General features: G+C 52.5%; 1 protein-coding gene and 1 non-coding gene across 2 annotated transcripts in view; one reads left to right on the top strand and one right to left on the bottom strand.

The window, feature by feature from the left end:
* LRFN2 (leucine rich repeat and fibronectin type III domain containing 2) overlaps positions 1–21,950 on the top strand; it is a 36,149-nt gene extending 14,199 nt beyond the window's left edge. The window contains exon 2 of the mRNA XM_068558458.1: positions 20,981–21,950. Within this exon, the coding sequence (XP_068414559.1) occupies positions 20,981–21,950 (970 nt within the window). The remainder of the gene's footprint in view (positions 1–20,980) is intronic.
* Positions 10,070–10,176, bottom strand: LOC137774289 (U6 spliceosomal RNA). Its single transcript, XR_011075818.1, has one exon. It is a non-coding gene; the product is annotated as a U6 spliceosomal RNA (small nuclear RNA).
* Positions 21,951–22,180: the final 230 nt, after the last annotated feature.

Below are 22,180 nucleotides of genomic sequence, written 5' to 3'. Positions count from 1 at the left end.
ATTTATTCTCTTATTTGGTACATTAACCCTGTGAGGTATGATATTGCCATTTGACAGATGAAGACTCTGAGCCATAGGGAGGTGACATGACTTACAAGGTCCCCCAGCTTGGAGGTGGTGGAGCTGGAGTTTGTAGCCAGTGCTCTGTCCTGACTTCAGGATTTCTCCTGTTGGCAGTGGGGAACCATGGTCAAGTTCTGAGGGGAGAAATGACCTGTGGTGGAGAAACTCTGGATTTGGAACTGGATAGTCTAGGCACAAACCACACTTTGACTTTTGGTATCGAGACTATTATTTATTCAATCAGTAAATACTTATTTTGTGTCTGCTTTGGGGTAGAATCTAGCCAAGACCATAGGGTTAGAACAAGATAGGCAAAGTCCTTGTCTACAAGGAGCTTACATTCTTATGGAGGAGAGGGATGAAAAAATTTAAATGTGCACTAGGAAGAAAAATAAGTAGTGTAAGGAGACAGAGACTGGGGAGCTGCTGTTTTATATGGGTGGTCAGAGATGGCCTCTCTAAAGAGTGAACTTGGAACAGAGACCTGAATGGAGTGAGAGGAAGAGCCATGCAGTGGAAACAGCAAGTGCAAAGGCCCTTAGGGTAGGATGCTGGAGACGCAGCAAGACTCCAGTGAGTCTGGAGGAAGGGTGACAGTGAATGAGGTTAGAGAACTGGATGGGGCTGCATCATGTAGGGCCTCATAGGCCATGGCGAGGCCTTGGACTTTTATCTGGAATGGGATGGGAGCCATTGGGTGGTTGAACACTGGAGAGTGGCATGATGTGACTAAGAAAGAAGATTCTGGCAGCTGGGTGGAAAAGAGACTATAGGGGGCAGGGGTGGAAGCAGGGAGACCAGGTACAGGATGGTTGCAGGGGTCTTAGCAATGTCTTGAGACCCTCCTGCTCCTTAATGTCAACATCCATAAAATGGGGGGAAGGACCCCTTCCACCAAAATTTCCCGTTTGGGCTTGTTATGACGGTGGAGGGAGGTCAGGGCGTGGGCACGTGAGTGAGCAGGAAATACTCAGGTAGGGAACAAAGCGGCATTTTGTGATGATTTTTCTGGCAGACTCCTTGGGGCTGCATCTCCCTGGCCCGGGAACCTCCCTGAGGCCCAACCCACAGCCACAGCGGAGAGGAGTTTCCCATCTCCCCCTCCAGAGCATCACAGCTCACCCATCACTGTCCCAGCTCCTCAGTCATCACCCCCCTCCCCCCAGGTCCTCTCACTCTGATAAGGAGTAATTATTTATGTTCTTGTTTAATTAGCTCATTAGACATGCGCTGCAGTATTTCTGAGAATAAATCTCCCTCTCTAGTGGCTCTTAAGAGCGTTTTTTGCTGGTGCCTGGCTGCAGCAATTGGGGTGGCGTTTGTGGGTGTGAGGGTGGCCAGTGGTCAGGGGCGGGGTGACCTGTGTTCTGTCTCCTGGGGTGTATGTGTGGACAGGTGCGGAGGCTGCTGAGGTCCTGGGCATGGAGACAGGATCTTAGAAGCTGAGATGGTGGCGGCAGCCAGCACTGAACACCAGAGAGATATTTTTACCACCCGTCAGAATGCCACCGTTTATGAGCCAGTGCCAGGGGCTGGTTCCCAAGGCTGCTTTTCCGCCAAGCTTTGACTGTTGATCTAAAGAAGGTCTGAGTGGAACAGGGAGGCTTTGAAAATTCCCAGGTTGGCTAGGCTGGTGTTCAGCAGTCCTTTCCCTCAGGGAGGGGGGCTGGAAAGAAGCTTCTGTCCTGCAGCAGAAGTGAGTGGGTGGAGGCTACCTTCCTGAGGTCGGGAAACGAGTGCCCAGGTCCAGACCCAAACTCCAGTCTCCCTCGTCCTGCCTAGCGTGGGCTTAGGAATAGAATCCCATCCAAAAATTCTGCCTTCACAAAAGATCAGAAGATCTGAAATCCCACCATTAGAGATGTGTTTCTTTGCATATGTCATGGGAGATACTCAAGTGGTTTCCTCTGGGACTGGCCAACAGAGGATGCAGACATGATGGAGGGCACAGTGGAGGCTCTAACAGGAGGAGGGAGAGGGGGTCAGGAAGGGGTCATCAGGCATCCTCAAAGCCTAGTTCCCTTTTGTGGACACATTGCCAGGGGCTTGAGAGAGCTCAGGGAGAGGGAGGAAAAGCCAAGGTCTGGGGACCAATTCAGCTGTTCATTTGTTAAAACTCTCTTGTGACTCTGTTCTTCTATCTTTAAAATGGGCCTAGTTCTTGCTACTCTCATAGACTGAAAAAAGTCCAGAGTGAAAAGAGGGCAGTTCAAAGTCATCCAGGCCAGCCCTCTCCTTTGTTCATGAATCCTTATGATGCCCACCACCCTTCCTACTGATCACCCCCACTCCTACCACCTCCTTGGGATGCTGACTGGCCCCACGTGGGGATAACTTCCAGACACAGGAACCTGCCCTCTTTTTTATTCAAGAGCCCAGACCACTGCTGGGTGCCTTTAAGCTAAGAAGTTTTTTCTTACAGGCCCCAAACTCCATCAGCCTCTACCTCCTAGCCTTAGATTCTGTCTTCATTCTCATCAGGAATAAAACTCATTCTTCTTCCATAATATGTCTATTTACTTTTTGCAGATAATTCTCATGGTTCACCTAGTGCTATTTGTTTCAGATGCAAAGTCTTCCCTCCCTGCCACCGTCCATTTTTGCCTTTTACTTTTAGTCATTCAAGAGGTATTTATGATGCTGGGTCTGGGCCACTCACGGGGAAGACAGCTGAGAATGGGACACCCCTGCCCTCCTGCAGCTCGCATTTCCCAGGGAGACAGGCATTAAAGGACTAGGTACTTGTGTAGTCACTGATTCAGATACTACGGCTGTGATAAGCTGTGTGAGCCTATGAGAGCCTGGGGCGGTCAGGGAAGGCTTCCTGGAGGAGGTGACCCAGAAGGTCAAGTAGGAGGGCAACCAGTGAAGAGTTGTGGGAGGCATTACAGGTAAAGGGCTGTCATGTTTGTCCCTGGAGCAGGAAGGGACCTGGGGTGTGTCCTGTGGCACATCTCCTGGTCCCTTGCCTCAGATGTGTACCAGGTTGTGCCATCCCTTTGCATGTGTGGGATCCAGCAGTGGGCCGTATGCTGGATGTGGCCTGACCAGAGCAAAGTGGATTGGGGCAGTTCCTCATGGGCCAGGGGTGCCCCTCATCTGAAGGCAGCCTCAGCCCCACTGGCCTCCTCTGGTCCAAGTCCCACACTGAAAAGGTGGCCCTAACAAAGCCACTCCCCTCACATGTTCTGAGGCCATCACGCCCCCTCCTCCCTAGGCTCTTCCCGGGATGAAGTGGCCCAGCGCTGTGTGGCAACCTGGTGTGTATGGGGGGGTTATAAGTGAGGTTACTGTTTGGACATCACAGCAAACATCTTGGGGTCCTCTAGTTCAAGCCTTCTTGCTGGCTCATGATCTGCCATAAAACATTTTAAAAATTTACTCATCTCGTTTTATATGTGTTTTTATGTTGCAAGGCCCTTTATAAACTTGGTTGGAGGTTGGTGGATTATAAATCACAAAACCAATTGATGGGGCTTAGGTCAAAAGTGCCAAGTGATTGCAGATGGTTTCTCCTCCAGTAATGGTGATGCTAATAAGAGCCGACCTTTCTGAGAAATGATTACGTGCCAGGTGCTCTTCTAAGTGGTTTCCATTTATTGGCTCATTTAATTCTTGCAACATCCCCATGAGATGTTATTATCCTGATGAGAAAACTGAGGCCCGAAGAGGTTAAGAAGCTTACCCAAGGTGTCCCACCTGGGATTTGAACCCAGGTGGGCTGGCTCTAGAGTCCACACCTCGCGGCCTTGATAATACACATTTAGCATTTGAGTGCTTGCTCTGTGCTTCTCCCCCGCATCGAGCATGCGCAGAACCCCTGGGAGACAGCTGGGACTATTATGGGCGCTTTGCAGGGTAGGAATCTCTGGGATCAGAGTGGGTAAGTAAGCTGCCCAAGTTCTCCCAGCTTGGAAGTGGCAGAGCCAGAATTCAAACCCAGGTTGGCTGTGCTCCAGAGAGCTCCTGACCCCTCCTTTTCCTCCCAGGACATGAGTTAGGATGGAAAGGAGCAAGATGGTGCCTTAGGGTCACAGGTGGTGTGTTCAAAATAGAGGCCAGTGACTGCGTCTCCTTTCTAGACTGTCTAGCCGCCCCTTCCCAGCCACCTAATCTATTAGCGAACCCAGACCAGCAGCCCGTGTCACTCAGACCACCATGAGGAAGCAGGGGAAGTATGAACCAGACCATCCCATCCCACCCACCACCCACACATAAGGAGGAAACGAGAGGAAAGGGGCGGGTGCTGCAGGGATGGGTCTCCATTAGACAAGTGAAAGAACTTCCAGGAGTGCTGGTGGTGTCTGACAAGCAAAACCAGGCTTCTCTGAAAGCAGGAGGCCTCGGCTGCCGGAAGGGCCTGGAGGGTTCCATCTGAGGCAGGCAGGCTGATGCCTTTTCGTCCCTTCTCCATGCTGAGAAAACTGATGGCCGTGCCCTTGGCGTTCTAATGTATGACTTGCCCTTTGAACCGTGGCTTCTCGGCCTTCCCATGGCTGCCTCCTCCCAGGACTGAAATGAAACCCGGGTCATGGGTTCAACCTTAGTGATGGGGGGTGCTCAGGGGAGAGGGGGGAGATTTATGGCTTGGTCTCTGCCCTCAATAAGCCATGGTCCCCCAGAGCCACCGTGGCTGCTGCTTCCTCAGCCAAGCAAGGCCCAGGCCCAGTGCCTAGGGGCAGGCGGAGCGTGGGGCTGGGAGGTGGTGCCATGAATCTCTGACAGCCGTGGGGCTCCCTGGCTCACAGATGGCCAGTGGAGGGGGCAGCCGATAGATCACAGCTGGGCTGTTGACCTTGAGTCTTAAGCGAAGTGAAGAATAAAAGGTCATATTTATTCCATCAGAGCCACGGAAGCCGTGAAATATCGGAATGTGAATAAAGACGGTGATAAATCACTCACCACCGTTGGGGACTTGGCTGATCTGTCTTCTGGCCCCATCACCCACTGGCCAAGCTGGGGCTCAGTGTGCTCAGAGAAGGAGAGAAAATAAGAGATGGGGACTCCAGGGGACCCCAAACGGAATAGAGAATCACAGAGATTCGTAGGTTCCTGGAATGTAAGATGTCCTTCACCTCAAATGTCACCTCTAAAGGAGGTTATCCCTGACCAGCCCACATGGAGCTGAGTCTGCCCACCCCACGCCCAAACCCTTTCTCCTTCTCTTAATCAGCTATGCTTTTTCTTTTTCCCATAGCACACTCCACTTTCTAACATAGTACATAATTTACCAATTGTGTTCATCATTTACTGTCCGCCCTCCCCCCGCCCAGAATGTCAGCTTCATGGGACAAGGACTTGTGTCCTGTGCTTACTGCTGTATCCCCTCTAGCAGCACTGGCACATAACAGGTGCTCCATAAAAATCGGATGAACAGAAGAGTCTGGAAAGACTTTAGCAATGGTCTAATCCCAACCCCCTACCAGGGAAGAGCAGAGACTCAGATTGGGGATGGGACGTGCCCCAGTCATCCAGCCTATCGGGGGTTGCAGAGCTGGAAGAAGAATCTGGGCACCCGACTCCTGGGCTCAGGTGCCGCGTAGTCCAAGCTGCTATCACACCCAACAAGGGAAGTGCTTGTTAGTCACATGCTATTAACTACCTATAGGACCTGGGAGCTATGCAGCCCAGGGTGGGGCAGGCTGGGGGCTTGCTTGCTTCCTCCTTTGATAAAAAACAAACAAACAACAACAACAAAACCTGAACAGATAGTAAACTTACTGATAACTAACTTCCTAACCCAAAGAGGGCCCAAAAATACGGGTTCCATGACTGGAAGAGGTCAGGGAATTTTCCTTCCTGGGAATTTTTAAGGGGTGGGGTGGGAGTGAAGCGAGAAGCGTTTAGTAAGCACCTTCACCCCTGTGTGACTGCCGGTGTGCTGGATCCCTCACACGAATCACTCACTCAATTCCACCTCCCAAGCAGTAATGGGGTGTAATAACAACAGCTAACATGTATTAAGCTGTGTGCCGAGCGCTGTTCTCGGTGCTTTTAGGTATTCATTCATTTAATCTGCCCAACAACTCTCTGAAGTGGAGAGCTTCTCTTATTGTCCCCGTGTTACAAATGAGAAACTAGAGGCAAATATGCCGTCAAATAAATGCTACTGTTCTGGGTGCTCGGGATGCATCAGTGAACAGAACACCTGGACATCCTCGTCCTCGTGGGGGAAACGGGCAACAAGCACGATAAATGGGCAAAGTATAGAGGTGAGGGGAGAAAATCAGTGTTATGCAAAAAGGAACCTGCAGAGCAGGGTAAGGGGCTGGGGGAGGGGGTGGGCAAATTGCAATATTAAATAGGGTGGCCCGGCGGGCCTCACTGAGAAGGTGAGACAGGACCAAGACTTGAAGGAGGTGAGCCAAACAGAGGTCTACGGGAAGGGCATTTCAGGCAGAGGGACCAGCCGGGGCGAGGCCTCAAGGCTGGAGCATGTCTGAGGAGCAACGGGGGCCAGGGTGGCCGCAGCAGCGGGAGAGAGCGAGGGGCAGAGTCCAGGAGACGGGGCAGGGAGGTAGTGGGGCCAGACCACGAGGAGCCTTGCGGACCCCTGGAGGGTGTTTTCTCCAGGATCTGACTCATTCAAATGCTCACCTCCTGTAAATGCTCACAGAGGCTCACAGCCTGAAGCCAACACCCTCCTCTCATCTACTCACACACCAGTGATGCTTCTACTCTGGTCAGTAGACACACACACACACACACACACACACACACAACACACCTACACGCATACACACCAGTCAGTGGACACACACACAGCTCCCCCGCCGGGCTTCAGCCTCCATCCCGCCTGTGTGGGTGGGAGAGGGGCAGGCCGCTCACCCGCCTTTTGCCCCCTCTGCAGCCCAGCGACACCCCTCCCAGCCTGGACCAGAAGAGGGAGGAAAGCAAACCAATTTCTGGAGCCTCAGACCCATGCACCCCAATATACAGTGCTGGAGAGACCGCCAGAAAGTTACAGATGTAAGTCTGTGATTTACTCACATTAGATTTACTCACATGATTACTTCCATACTAAGATCACACACCCACAGGGCCATCCTCCAGGGACCTTGAAGCACATTTAGGGCCTCATTGTCCCCACAGGAGCTGCTGCCCCAGGCTTGGGGAGGGGAGGGGGAGGGGGAGGGCAACAATACTGCTTTCAGTTATTCCCAGTTAAAACCAGGACGATGTGCCTCTAGGCCAGGCCAGCCTCACCTGAAAACTCCTGACAAATGAAGGAATTCCGCAGTGAAGCTTACCTTCCCACTCAGCACAAAGTGCCAACCCCCAGGCAACCCACCATTCCCCCCAGATAGTTCACCTTTGCCACTGCCAGAGGTCCTTCTGGGAGATGGGTGGGTTGGACGGTGTTAGTATTCTCTATAAAAACTATGATGATAGATAGATAGATAGATAGATAGATAGATAGATAGATAGATAGATAGATAGGTAGATAGATAGGTATGGACAGATGATAGATAGATGATAGATGATAAAGTAGGTAAGCATTCACTAGATACATATATGGTCTATTGAGTATATATCATATGCCAGTGCTTTCCATACTTTATTTCTAATCATCATATGACTCTGCAAATTAGGTTTGCAGACTGCTTTTACAAACAAGACTGAAGTTCTGGGAAGTTAAGTACTGGGGTAAAGATTATGCAGCCCGTAGGTTATGAGTCAGGATTTAAGCCCAGAGCCCCGGTCACTCTGTTGCCAAATCCCGAATGTGCCCTCAGAATTGGGGACCTGGTGCCCGAACTCCCACAGCTCTTTGATGGCTGTGCCTCGCCTTCCCTCCTCCTGCCTCTCCCTTGCTCCTGTCGCCCCTCTCCTAGTGATATTCTTGTGGAATTCTAGAATGTCAGAATTGGACATTGAAGCACAGAGGAGGAAAGTGACTTGCCCAAGGTCACACAGCAATTCCATGAGAGAGCCAGGGTTAGAGCCTTGTGCATCCAGCTGAACTTGAGACTATTTGGTGGGTGGGGACAGCTCTGCTCCTCCATCCACTTGACTGGACAGAGTGACCTTCCCACTGCCCAGTGAGGTCTCACTTCAGAGGTTGTTTCTCTCCTGACCTGATTCGTCCCATCCCGGCCAGCCTGCTTGTTAGAGGCGGAGGTGTTCAGGGCAGGATCAGCAGAGACACAGGCTGGAGAAGTGCTAAGCGGGCTCCTCCAGACCACCAGCTGGAAAGGGCGTCTCTCCTCGGGGTGAGGCAGCAGGCACTCTGGCGCGCTGCAGCTTAGCGAGCCGGAAGTCGGGCAGGCCTCTTAGTCGTGGAGTCCAGCCTCCAGGCATGCAGCTTTGGAGCAGCCCTCAGGGAGGTGCCTGTCAGTTTCTCAGTCACTCATTCATGCAGGGGTTCTGAGGGTCCCCATTATAAAACCTGACACCTCAACTTTGTGAGCACTTTACCAAGTGCATCCAAGGAGCTTGGTAGGTTTTCCCAACAATCTCCTGATTCAAGATCCCTCAGCTAGCAGCTGTCAGGGCTAGGATTTGAACTTGATCTTCAGATACCTAATCCAAGTATCATCATGGCTGCTTTTGTTTTTCAATAAATTCTGAGGTTTATTTAAGAAACAGCAGAATCACTTATTGCCAAAACAGAGAATCACTTATTGCCAAGTTACTAAAGGTAATACTGATTACTGCTATTTTTTAAAAAAATTTTATTGGAGTATAGTTGATTTAAAATGTTGTGTTAGTTTCTACTGATGGCTGCCTTTTATTGCACAAATATAGCCTATGCACTGTACTCAGTACTGAACAAATATCACTGTATTTAAGTTTCACAAATATGCCATAGGATCAATACTATTAACCCATTTTGCAGGCAAGAAAACTGAGTGAGGCTCAGAGATATGAAGTGACTTACCTACATTGCACAGTCAGTAAGCTTTTTACACCATAGCACAAACTTACCTGGGGGGTGATAAAGTTGCCTTCTTCAAGGAGCTTCTGATCTGACAGAGGGAGGGGATTAGAACTGGGGGAAAAGGCAGGGCCCCAAAACCCATCCATGAGATGACTGAGGACTTCATGTCATCTTGGCTTTTTCTATCAAGGGTCACCACTGATGTCACCATTGTCATTCAAACAAAACCTTGTGTTTGCTGTTCCCTGATTTATTGCCAGGAGTCATGCCAAATGTTTGACACACTTTACCTCATTTAATCCTGACACTATTCCTACAAAGCAGGTACTAGCATTCTATGTAACTAAGACAGAGAGGGTTAGATAATCTGCCTCAGGTCACACAACTAGTCAGTCAGTGGCAGAGTGAGATTTGAACCCAGATCCAGCTGACAGCGCAGCGGATGCTGGGAACCACCATGCTTTATCTTCTGCAACCTCTTTGCATGCATTTGGTGTGTGCCAAGTTCTGCTCTGGAGCTGCCTTGTTCTTCAACAACAGGACAGATGTAAAAGAACAAGCAGAAGGCCAGGGGGCCACTCTGCCCCACCCTATGCCCTCCCCAGACCTGACTGGGCCAACCAAGCCTGGCAACAACAGAACCACAAGGTCCCTGCCGGTGGTGACTGCACCTGAGTGTGCATCAGCCACACTGAAGTGACAAATGACACCAACAAACTCTCCTCTTCCTGCCCACCTGGCAGCCTTTGCTTTGTGATAGCATCTTTTTGGCCACTTTGTTATTGTGCTAAAATACACGTAACATAAAATTTACCATTTTAACCATTTTTAAGTGTACAGTGCAGGGGCCATAAGTATATTCACATTTGTGTGCAACCATCACCACCATCCATCTTCACAACTTTTTCATCATCGCAGACTGAAACTCTGTACCTATCCGATACTAACTCCTCATTTCCTCCTCCCCCTGGCAAACACTCTTCTACTTTCAGTCTATGAATTTGACCCCTCTGGTACCTCATATAAGGGGAAACACACAATATTTGTCCTTTTGTTTCGGGCTTATTTCATTTAGCATAATGTCCTCAAGATTCATCCAAGCTGTAACATGTGTCAGAATTTCATAAAAGTATGGAATGCTTCACGAATTTGCATGTCATCCTTGTGCAAGGACCATAGTAATCTCTTCTACATCATTCCAATTTGAGTACATGTGCAGCTGAAGTGAGCACCATCATAGCAGTTTTAAGGAGTTGGTGCCACAGGTGACTTTGCCCCTGCGTGGTGCCCCTGGGAAATTATGGATCTGCTAACTGGGCAGAGTTGTCTGATCAGGTACATCACTGGGTGGCACCGACTTGGCGTCTGCCGGTTGTTCTAGTGCGTTCGGAGGCGGCTGGTGGGGAATCTTCATTTTGTTCACTCCTGTGTTTACAACGAGGTATAATTGGTCTGACACCTTCTGCATTTCTTCTGTAAGTGATGAATCGTTATTGAGCAAGCTTTTCTCAGCTCCTTGAGGAGATAAATGGCAACGATCGTGGCCATCGTAGTGGTCACTGGAGTACTGAATGGCCCTGGGAAGGGAGAGGAGAGGGCAGTCATGTTTTCCCCAGAGCACTTAATGTCTCACATTCAGCACAGGAGGTTGGGACCGCTAGTCCCATTTCACACATGAGCAAATTGGGTTCAGAGAGAGGAAAAACTGACCCCGAGTCACACCGTTGGTCAGGGGCAGAACCAGCCTTCGAAGAGAGATTTCTGTCAGATCCCAAAGCCCACATTTTTTTTTTTTTTCCTGTGATGTGCCCACCCAGTCCTTGGGGGTTGAGAGCTAAGGACAATTAGAGGCAGGAAAAAGTTCCACATCCATAGAAACTTGGATGAGGAGAAACAGAGAGAGAGATAAAGATATACAGAGAGAGAAAAAGGCCTGATGTGGGGAGGGGACCTCGCCTGGGTCTGCTCAGCCTACGATGGTAGAAACGATGCTTTAGGGGACAGAATGGGAGCAACGTGGCTTAATTGCAGCCCTGGGGAAATCACAGGGCGTTTCCATTAGCCACCTGGTCAGTGTGAGCCACCGAGACGATGCAGCTTCCAGAAAGTCCCGTGTTGTCTTGGGTGGGGGGCCTCAGGAGAAGCAGGATGTCTGGTTGGGGGAACGTGACTCTGTTCTCTGGTTCAGACCCCGCCCACCGCCCCCATACACACAGAGGAGGGCCAAAGACAGATTGGTGTGTGATCAGCAAGGAGCAGCTGCGAGGCAAGCTGGAAAGCGTGTCCCAAAAAGATGGTGGGAAGGAATGGAAATGTTCACTCTGGAGAAGTGGAAAATCGAGGTGGGGTGAGGGAGCTGGTGCACAATTTGGGAAGTGCTACAATGTGTTCAAGAAAGAAACACCCTGTCCCGGGTGTCTCTGTGGGGTTGAGTTGGGGCCGGTGGGACCAAGCAGCAGCTGTCAGACCATAGCAACGTGAGCAGGGATTCTGAGCAGCTTGGAGATGCGCAAAGCTGGGGGATGGGGGGCTGCCTGGCGTGTCCCTGGAAGTGTGTGAATGGAGCGCTGACAGCCAGGGGGTCGATGGGCCCCCTCAACCCGGCTTTCCTGTGGTCTGTGAGTGGAGATGGCACAGGGAGAACTAGAAAGAGCCGGCATCATCTTGCTGGGTCAGCCAGAGAAGTGCTAGGCTGGAGGGCAGGCTGGGGCCAGCAGCAGAGACAGACCGCCAGAGCTCAGCTGGCTGGCCCCTGAGCTGGGCTGTGTACCTGCCTCACTAGCCGGTATTTAATCTAACCTCAGGCTGCGGGATTCATCTCCGTCCTTGTTGGGGCCAGATGACTCCCTCAGTCAGAATCACTACATATGCTAAGCTCGCGATGGATCAGGCATGGTTTAAATTACAGGCACTGACTCATTTCGTCCTCAGAGCAACTCTGTGAGGGAGGCCCTATCATCTGTCCCCCTTTACAGAGAGGTTAAGTGGCTTGCCCAAGGTCACACAGCCGGTAAGTGATGGCACTGGGCTTTGGACACTGGTGGTCCAGTCCCAGGCTCACACTCTCACTCCCGGCTTTATCCCCTTGATGAAGGAGCACCATGGAATAGGATGGAACTTCCTCCATGATACTGTCATCCCAGCCAGACATGGGGGCTGGCGATTTCCCAAACCCTTGCCAGGCAACTTGATCTGTCACATTTCCCGAGTCAGGGAGCAAAGGCAGGGCCTCCCCAGGTCAGATCCTCACCTGTCACCAGGTAAGCCCGTACTCTGGGGAGATGAGTGAAGAGGCAGCCTTCTGGGGCTTGGCTCACTTTGGTTGAATTTCCAGTAATCCCTTCATTCACTCAGCCAGGGCTGGACTAACATTGTCACCACATTTCTTCTGGAAAAGACTTTTGGAGTCACACGCAGGGGGGAACATGTCCTGCTGCTGTGAGTGTTGAAGCCACGATGTCTCCTATCAGCCCAGCCAGGATCCAGGTGCTGCTCACGTCTCCCAGGGTCTAGCTTGCATGAGATTTGCCAGCCACAGACCCTCGAGGCCTGGATTTCCACTATCAGAGATACATTACTTCTAGTTCAGCATCACCCACCCTTTATATAACAAACCCTCCAGTGGAGTTTACTGTGAGCCAGACACTGACCCGGGCTCCTTATGAGTCATGACTCATTCAAACCTCATAATAACCCTATGGAGCAGAGATTATAAATGCCCCATTTTTTCCAGAAATAGGATATTTCTAGGAAACTAAGGCACAGACAGGTAAAGGAATGGCCCACAGTAAGTGATTACTGCTAGGAAGAGGCAGAACCAGCGTTTGACCCCAGCAGTCTAGCTCGAGACTCTGTGCTCCTCACCACTGCCCTCTGCCGCCTCTCTTTCTAATGGTCACTATTCCTGAGAGGGGTGACGTTCATCATGGTGATTGGATTTATCAGGGAGTTTTCTGAATAGAGACTTACACAACAGAAGTACAAGGGTAACTAGTAGATGGGAATTGGAAAAGCAGGAACAGGGTATAGCAACGGAGGACCAGAGGGGCCCAAAGCCTCAGTTTGGCCCAGGGCTGGCCCAGCCTGTGGACCGTGGGTAAAGGCAGGTGGTACTGCCGCAGGACAGAGTCTTGGGAAGGGTCTGGACCACAGGCTGAGTGGGAGGTGGAGAGTCAGAGCACTCCTGGGGGGCAGACGAGCTTGAGTCAGGCCTGGGGGAGCCCCAGAGAGACCCCACTGAACTTGGAGGCCCCAGGAATCGAGGGAAGCTGGAAGAACCAAAAAGAAGGCATGAAGCTGTCCAGCGTCATGGAGAGAACGCCTGGGGAGACGGAGAGCGCAGAGGCCCAGACTGAAGCCTTCAAGACCAATTGTCCTGGTGCGGGAGCTGTCCCTGAGCTGGACAGGCCTCCCCGGCCTGGCCCATCTGTTTGAGGCGCCAGGACTCACATAGGAAATGGAAAGATTCCTACCACCTGCCAGAGGGCATAACAAGAGCCCCGGCCAGTAGAACTCTGAGATGGTGGGCTGCCCCCTAGCTGTGCTGTCCAGTGTGGCAGCCGCTGGCCACATGTGACTACTGAGCCCTTGAAGTGTGCCTAACGGGACTGAGGAACTGAGTTTTTAATTTCATTTAAATTTAATTAGTTTGAAGTTCAATTCAAAAGGCCACGTATGGCTACTGTATTGGACGGTGCCGAAACAGAACAATTCATTTCATTCACCTGCCCTACAGAATGTTTTTGAGGGCCTACTATGTGCCGAGTGTTGTTCTAGAGGCTGGGGAGACATCAGGGAACAAAGCAGACAAAAAAGCCTGCTCTTAGGAGTGGAAGGAGAGAGAGAGAGAATTAACAGGAGGCCTGGTAAATAAGCAAATGATAGTGTCTGTCAGGCAATAAAAGTGTAATGGGAAGAGATGGAGCATAGTAAGGGGCTGTGGGGGTCAAGGTAAAGATGGGGGAAGCCCTCAATGTTAAACGGGACAGTCAGAGGAGGTGACATTGGAGCAGAATTGAAAGAGGTGAGGCAGAGAGCATATGGACATCTGGAGAAAGAGCATCCAGGCAAGGGCAACAGGTGGTGCAAAGGCCCTGTGGCAGGAGCACCCTTGGCAACACCCTGAGGAACAGCAGGGAGGCCAGGTGACTGGTGCAGAGTTAGCAGGGTAAGTAGGAGGAGAGGAACTCGGAGGGGTGAGAGGCAGGTCACAGGGGGTCTTGGGGGCCACGTCAGGACTTTGACTACATGAGACAGGCCTCACTGGGGTCATTGAGCAGAGGAAGGGCTTGATCTGATCTGGGTTTTAACAGGATCCCTCTGGCTGCTTGTAGAGGAGAGGTGGGGGGAGGGGAGCAAGAGAGTTCATCCAGAGGCCAATGCAACCAAGAGTTTTGATCCCCACCCTGCCTGCTGTTCTGAGGGCTGTGGGAATGGATATTGGTGTTCTCTGCCTCAGAATCTCAGTCATGTTGAATGTGCCTCCTTTACTTGCCGATGGGGCAAAGTCATTGCCAATAAGACAGAGCGTCTCAGGGCACCCAGGGGAGCCCCATATTCTCAGGAGGGGCACAGGCAGTAGGGCAGCGACAGAGCCTGGCCCCCGCCCCCTGGCCTGTCTCAGAAGTTAATGAGAGGCTCCTGATTCTTGGAGCCCTCACTGAGTCACGCCAGCTCTATGGTAATCCTGCTCTGAAGAACAGCCATGGGCCTTCCCCTGTTATCACTCAGGGCCGTGCATTCAGGGGAGGCCAGCAGCTGGCACCAAAACCAGAAGAGGGGATTCTACCACTTGTACTGGTATTTCCAGTACTTCTAACGGCTCTCTGATCCTGAGACTAGAAACAACAAATATAAAACAGATCCATAGCACTCTGTCCCACTGAGTTTGAACACAGCCTCAGAATCCTTCTCAAAACTGGCACCCAGCAAATCCTCAGAGTTGGCACACAAGACACAATGTGTTTGCAAGGCCTCTAGAACCTGGCTCCTGGCTACTACCTTGGTGACTTCATTTCCTACCACTCTCCCTTTCCCTCACTCTGTTTCTGTCACACCGGCCTCCTCATGGCTCCTCAGGGCCATTGCACTGGCAGCTCCCTCTGTGGGAAAACTGCCCACAGACATCCACATAGCTCCCTCACTTCCTTCAGACCTCCCATGAGCATTCAGAAGTAGCAAAACAACCCTCATGGGACTCTCATCTCTACCCCTAATTAGCTATAGGGGGTAATTCAGTTAATACCCGTCTCTAAAATGGGGAGCATAATTCCGAAAGGTACTTCCCAGGGTTATCAAGAGCATTTATTGAAATAATGTGACAGTGCTGGCTTCAAATCTTGGCTAGGCACAAACATTCTCTCTATGAGACCTTGGGCAAATCACTTAACTTCTCTGAGCCTTGATTTCTTCTTCTGTAAAATGGGGATAATAATAGTACCTCCCTCATAGAGTTGCTGTGAGGATTAAATTAGTTAATACAGGTAGAGTACTCAGAACACTGCTTGACATATAGTGTGTTCAGTAAATGTTAGCTGCCTTTGTAGTAATATGTTTCTGGTTTTGATTTTTAATTGCTGTCACATAGTTACCCTGACTCTAAGACTTGCTTCCTGCTACGATCTGATTCTGCTCAATTCAGTTCAAGGTAATACAGTGTAGGGAAGACCACGCTTGGTGGCCTGGCAGCCCTGGCTAACAACGCTGGCTCAGCCGCCTTCCAGCTGTGTGACCTTGAGCAGGTGACTGATCTGCCTGAGCCTCAGTTTCTTCATCTGTAGTGTGGGGATAATTATTCCTACCTCATAGAGTCCGTGTGCAGAATCAGAGACGCAGCCTGACAAGTGCCGGGCTTATAGTGCGTACTCAATGAATCGTACGCCAGACAGAACCAGCCACGTCTCCTCTGCTCCCTTGCAGTTGTGCAGGAAAGCAAACAGGCCCCTTTGGGGCTGGCAGGTAAAGGGAGAGGCTGGGGAGCCAGGCTGCTTGCCTTGGTTTAATGAGTCCCTTTCATGTGCCCTGAGATGTCATGGCCGGCCAGAGAGGTTGGCAGGCTGGTGATTCTGTGAAGAGCCAGTAATGAGGGTGCAGAGCGGGGGAAGTGGAGTGAGGGCAGCTTGACATGGTGTCTCCAAATTAGTGCTGGGGCTCAGCAGGCAGCCAGTGCATCATCGATGGGGGAGGGGAGGAGGAGAGCACCTAAAAGTGGTGATGCTGGGAGCTGAGGGGGATGGAGGCTGGAGGTAAAAGAGGTGGCGTTTGCTGACAGTTCCAGGAAGGCAAGAATCGCGTTTCTTGTGTAGACACCAGCACCGACTTCTTCCTCTTACACAAAGACACACGCACCTCTTCAGTCACCCCCACACACACTCACGCCCTCTTTTTCTCTGTCACACCTGCACATAACAGACTTCTCAAGTTCACCTCACCCTATCTGCAGGGGCCTGGATTAGCCAGGAGAGGCCAACTACCACAGCAAATGGATGCAAATGCGTAAAGGCCCAAACACGGCAGAATTCGATTTCTCGCTCTCCTGAGAGTCCAGGGCGGTTTACCGGCTTAATCAGGAGGCCTTCCTCACGTGGAGACTCAGGCACCCGGTCTCCAGCATCCCTCGGGTGGGCCTTGTTGTCATCTGCCTGGCCAAGGCTGGTCACTGCACCCAGGGTCCAGCCAGCAGAGGGGAAGGAGAGTCGGGCAAGTACTCCCGCTCTTGTAAGGCCTGGGGCAGAGGTGCACACACTGCTGCCACCATATTCCATTGGCCAGAACTCGCCACCTGGACACCACTAAGTGCACAGTTGGCTGGGGAATGCGGTCTGGACTGAGCCCACGAAAGGGGGACAGTAGACTTCGGTGGTCAGCTCATAGGCTTTGCCCTGAGGCCCAGGTGGAGACTCTAAGAACCTCTCCCATCTCCGTTCCCAGATGCCCCAAATAGTAGCTTTAATGGCAGCAGTTAGGAAAGAGCAAACTTGGTCTGCAAGTGTCTCTGGGAAAGGTTACATGGGATGTCCCCTCAGAAGTGTTAGGGGACATGTGGAGCCTCTGGGGGGCTGGGTGGAAGAGGGACAGAGCAGTGACCAGCATTGTCTGGAACTAGAACCTTTGTGTACTATATACAAGTGAACACTTATACACACACACACGCACACACACACACATGCTCACAAATACCCACGCAGCCGGCTCTCAAATGATAGACACGCAGACACGCCCCCCATACATCGTTTCACACACATGCACGCACATTCATCTGCACTCACACACCCCAACACGTATCTACATGCAAGTCCATAAAGATTGTCAGGGGTGTGCTTCAAAGATGTAGAAAACGCCTCTCCCGAGAGATCCTCAGGACCAGGCAGTGTCTAAAGGTCACCAGCTATCGTATTTAACTAAGAATCCCTCACATTTGTACAGGCCTTAATATTTAACAAAGCAGTCTTTCATTCACTGCTCAACTATAGGGTAAATATTTACTCAGCAGTGACGCAAGGCCAGATATGATGATAGGCAACAGAGATGCAAAGGTGAAGACACAGCCCATGTCCTCCGGGGAGACACAGGCATCCACTGAGAAGGGCTCTAGCAGAGGAAGGCAGGGGGGCTGTGGGAGCAGAGGTTGGGTCAGAGGTGACGTTGAGTCAGGCCTCGAAGGATGAGGTCACCAGGTGGAGAAAGATAAGTGGTTTCTAGGAAGAGGGGCTGCTCTACGCAAAGGCGTAAGGTGGTAGATTTGGGGAGTGATGAGTGATTCCGAGAAGGTGGCAAAGTGCTTCCTCCAGCTGGGGTTCTACTAGATAAGATGTGCTACTGCTGACATCAAGTAATGATAGTTTTTTTCCCAAAGTGCAAGGAAAAAATAAGTTTTTCCTTCTTGTCGTGTAAATTATATGTCCTTGTGTCACCTAGGATTCAGTAAGGAGAAAAAAAAAAAACAAAGAACACTCTAGATAGAAGAGGGAATTCAGTACTGGGGTTGGGTTACAGGTGATGGGATTGTTGAGGGGTCAGCATCACAGAGATTAGCTACAGCAGGAAGCCACTGCCACCACCCACCCCGCCCAAGGATGGAGGTACATGGAGGAGATGGTCTGATCGGAGCCTAAGATCCAGGTCTCTCTGGCAGGAGGTAGAGGCCCCGGAGCTGGGATCACAGAGGAGGCTCAGGAGGTGAGAGGGAGACACCACTTAAAGCAGAAAAAGGAAGAAATACCTGGCTTCTCCCCTCCTCCCACCCTCCAGTCTTCCTCTGGGGCCTCCAGTGGCCAGCTCTACCTGGGAGGCAAAGGAGCCTGGGAACAGGCAAGGGAGCCTGGGAAATGTAGTTCCTCGTTGTCCATGGGAGGGCAGGTGAAAGGGAAGACAGACCTGAGAGCCAAGAGCAGAATAACCAGTATGCTCCCGTGTGATTTCTTCTTAAACCTCTGCTATCAGCTGTAGAAATCAGCTGTAGATTTGTTCGCTAGTGTTAAACTGTTAGTAGTAGGAATAGTGGGGTCTGCTTCCCAGGGTAAGATGTCTAAACACTGAGATGATTTCTGGGCTCGGAGTCCGTCTCCTGTGTCCTGGGATTGTGGTGAAGTTTAAATGCAATATTGAATGTGGAAACCCTTGTCACATACCAAGTGTTCAATAAAGCAGCCAGCCCGCCCCCTCCTCCATGGATATGCTCTTCCATCGCTCACGACCCAGAGAGGTGGCAGAACAAGGTGGGTCAGAGTGGACAGGAGCTGGACTGCCTGAGATTGAATGCCAGCTCTGCCATGTTACATCTGCTTAATACCTCTGCAGAGCAAGGGTCACGACAGTGGCTGCTTCAGAGAGTTGCTGTAGGGCGAAGTGAGTTGATAGAAGTAGGACACTGAAAACAGAGCCTGGCACACACTTGCCATTAAGTGTTTGCTCTACTATTGTCACCGTTCTGGGTGTACACAGCTCCTTCACATCACTTCCCTGAGGGGGGAGGAAGTGGGCCCGTGTAGCCCTGGGCTCTGCACAGCAGTTGGCCCAGCAGAACTGAGGTCCTGCTGGTGGAGGAGCGTGAGCCTTAGTGGGCTCTGAATATTGCTCCAGGGAAGGGAGTGGCTGACCTGCCACAGGCCCGGGGCGGGGGGTGCAGTTTTCACTGAGATGAGGAAAAACATCCAAGTTTGTGGAAAGGCACAAGACTAGACTGTGGATCTAGAAGCTAGTGTTAAAGCCCCAACTGCCTCATCTTGGCAGTCCCAGCTGTGTGACCTGAGGCAAATCACTTAGCCTCTCTGAGCCTTGGCCATTCCTCCTCTGTGACATGAGGACACAGCATTACCATGATGCCCAGGTGAGACAGATAGACCTAAAGGGCTGGCTTGGAGGGCGCATGCTGGATCTGGGCCCCGACCTCCTCCACCCGCCTCTTCTGCCCCATGCACTGTAGCTATGGCTTGGGGATGGGGACGGGGGCAGAGGACGCAATTTCTTCCATGTGGCTTCTCCAGCAGCCGTGCGGGCCAAGAGTGAGGAGGGAGGCAGCAGCCTCCAGGGCTGCCCACTGACGGGTTGTCAATACCTGCCTGTCAGTCCCAGCCTCCATGCACGGTTCCCAGGTGGAAGTGTTCAGGGTCCAGTATTTCATATTTGAGATCTCAATTAAGCTGCCTGGCTCTGGGTGTGAGGGATTGACAGGCATGGATGGCGCCCTGGATTAGTAGGGGACAGGAAAATGGAGGGCTCTTTGAGAGTGGAGGGCGATGGGGAAGGCTGCAGAGAGAGATGTGGCACCTTCAGGCCGAGGTATTTCTGCAGGAGTGTTTATGGGGTGAGACAGGTGTCATTTCTAGGGACCCCCACCAGAAGGCATGATACTTGCACAAAGGCCTTAGAGATCACGGTTTGCATTCACGCTTCCTGAAGATCCAGGCAGAAGGGTCCCAAGCTATGGTGGACGGGCCCCAGTGGGGGGAGACTGCTGCCCCCTCAGACCCTCCCTTAAGGTGAGAGACCAGTCAAGGCCTCCCCGACCAGTAATACCCTTTCCCAGGTGTCTTTGGATGCGCCTGGCCTGCGATGGCAGTGATGGAGGACCCGTCCCCTCCCTCTGAGAAACAGTTGCCCACCATTCTTCAACACTGTACCGTGCCCTTCCCCTCCGAGCAACAACCTCCCTCCCACCTCCAGTTTTCTTCTGCTTAGACCCCAGTCTGCACCAGCGAGCGTTCTCCCTCCTGAGGCATGAGAAAGCCATGTGGAGATGAGGATGGAGTTGGTCCCTGAGGGCAGGACCTTGTCTGTGACTCAGTACAGCACCAGGCTCAGAACAAGCCTCAGTCAATGCTGAGGAATCTCCCAGGACAGGCAAGGGGTGGAACCCGCCTCTGGGAGGGTGCTGAGGGGCCAGAGCCGACCCTACTCTCACCCCCACTGCCCAGAGACCCAGAGACTATTTGCAGCAGACAAGGCAGAAGTGGGGAGGTGGGGAGTCCCTTTTGTTCAGTTTTTGCTTCTTCACACCTTTAATCTCTCTGCCTCTCCTGTCCCTCCCTCTGCCCCTCCCCGTGTGCTTCCTCTCTCCTCTCTGCTGAATCTTTCCCCTTTCTTCCCTGAACCTCCATCTCTAACCAATTTCCACTGTCTCTACCGTCAACTATCCCTCGTCTCATTCCCTTCTTTTATTTCCACATCTTCTGGGTTGTTCCCTGCACCTGATCTCCGACGTCTTTCTCTGTGTACCTGCTTCTGGCACTTCCACCCTCCACCCCGGAATCTTTCTCTCTCGTTTCCCTTTTCACCCCAACCTGTCTCTGTTCTTTCACCCGGGTCCCCCTCCTACCCCTCCCCTCTGTCTCCCCGTCTCTCCCTTTTCCTGTCTCTCCACCTGTCACCCTCTTCTGCTCTGCCTCATTCTCTCTGTGTCCCTGCATCTGTGGCTCTCTCTCCCTCTCCATCTCTCCTCTGTTACCCTCTCTCTTTTTTCTGCTTCTCCTCTGTCCCCCCATCACCCTACTGTCCCTCACCATCCCTCCCCCTCTGTGCCCACCCCCCCCCCCGCAGGATGATCCCAGCCTCCAACAAGGCCTTCGTGGTCAACAACCTGGTGTCAGGGACTGGCTACGACCTGTGCGTGCTGGCCATGTGGGATGACACGGCCACCACGCTCACGGCCACCAACATCGTGGGCTGCGCCCAGTTCTTCACCAAGGCCGACTACCCGCAGTGCCAGTCCCTGCACAGCCAGATCCTGGGCGGCACCATGATCCTGGTCATCGGCGGCATCATCGTGGCCACGCTGCTGGTCTTCATCGTCATCCTCATGGTGCGCTACAAGGTCTGCAACCAGGAGGGCGCCGGGAAGCCGGCGGCCGCCGTCAGCAACATGCACTCGCAGACCAATGGGGCCCAGCCCCCCGCACTGGGCAGCGCACCCAGCGGGGACCCCGCACCCGGGCCGCCCAAGGTGGTGGTGCGCCACGAGCTCATGGACTTCAGCGCCGGCCTGGCCCGAGGCAGCGACTCCTCTTCCTCCAGTTCCCTGGGCATGGGGGAGGCTGCAGGGCTGGGACGGGGCCCCTGGAGGCTCCCACCCCCCGCCCCCCGCCCCAAGCCCAACCTTGATCGCCTGATGGGGGCCTTCGCCTCCTTGGACCTCAAAAGTCAGAGAAAGGAGGAGCTGCTGGACTCCAGGACTCCAGGCGGGAGAGGGTCTGGGACGTCGGCCAGGGGCCACCCCTCGGACCGAGAGCCATTGCTGGGGCCGCCCGCGGCCCGGGCCAGGAGCCTGCTCCCCTTGCCCCTGGAGGGCAAGGCCAAACGCAGTCACTCCTTCGACATGGGGGACTTTGCGGCTGCGGCTGCAGGAGGGGTCGCCCCTGGTGGCTACAGCCCCCCTCGGAAGGTCTCGAACATCTGGACAAAGCGCAGCCTCTCTGTCAACGGCATGCTCTTGCCCTTTGAGGAGAGTGACCTGGCAGGGGCCCGGGGAACTTTTGGCAGCTCCGAGTGGGTGATGGAGAGCACGGTGTAGGCCTGGTGGGGGGGTGGAGTGGGCATCCTCCCTCCCACCCTGTCAGGGTGAGAGAAGAGGAAAGCATCTTTACCCACAAGTCTTTGTGGCGTTTCCATGGTGATGTTTACATCCAGGGACAGTTTTGTCTCCCTGTCAATGGCCTCCCCTCCCCACCACACCACTCACACCACCTTCCCAGGCCAGTCCTCCACCGCCCATCGGGCTGTGCTCAGGGAAAGCAGACTCGA

The sequence above is a fragment of the Eschrichtius robustus genome, chromosome 12 (assembly GCF_028021215.1).
Source record: "Eschrichtius robustus isolate mEscRob2 chromosome 12, mEscRob2.pri, whole genome shotgun sequence".
In the NCBI taxonomy this organism is placed as follows: Eukaryota; Metazoa; Chordata; class Mammalia; order Artiodactyla; family Eschrichtiidae; genus Eschrichtius; species Eschrichtius robustus.
The sequence above is the reverse complement of the archived record's forward strand: the minus strand, read 5'-3'. Positions and strand labels throughout refer to the sequence as shown.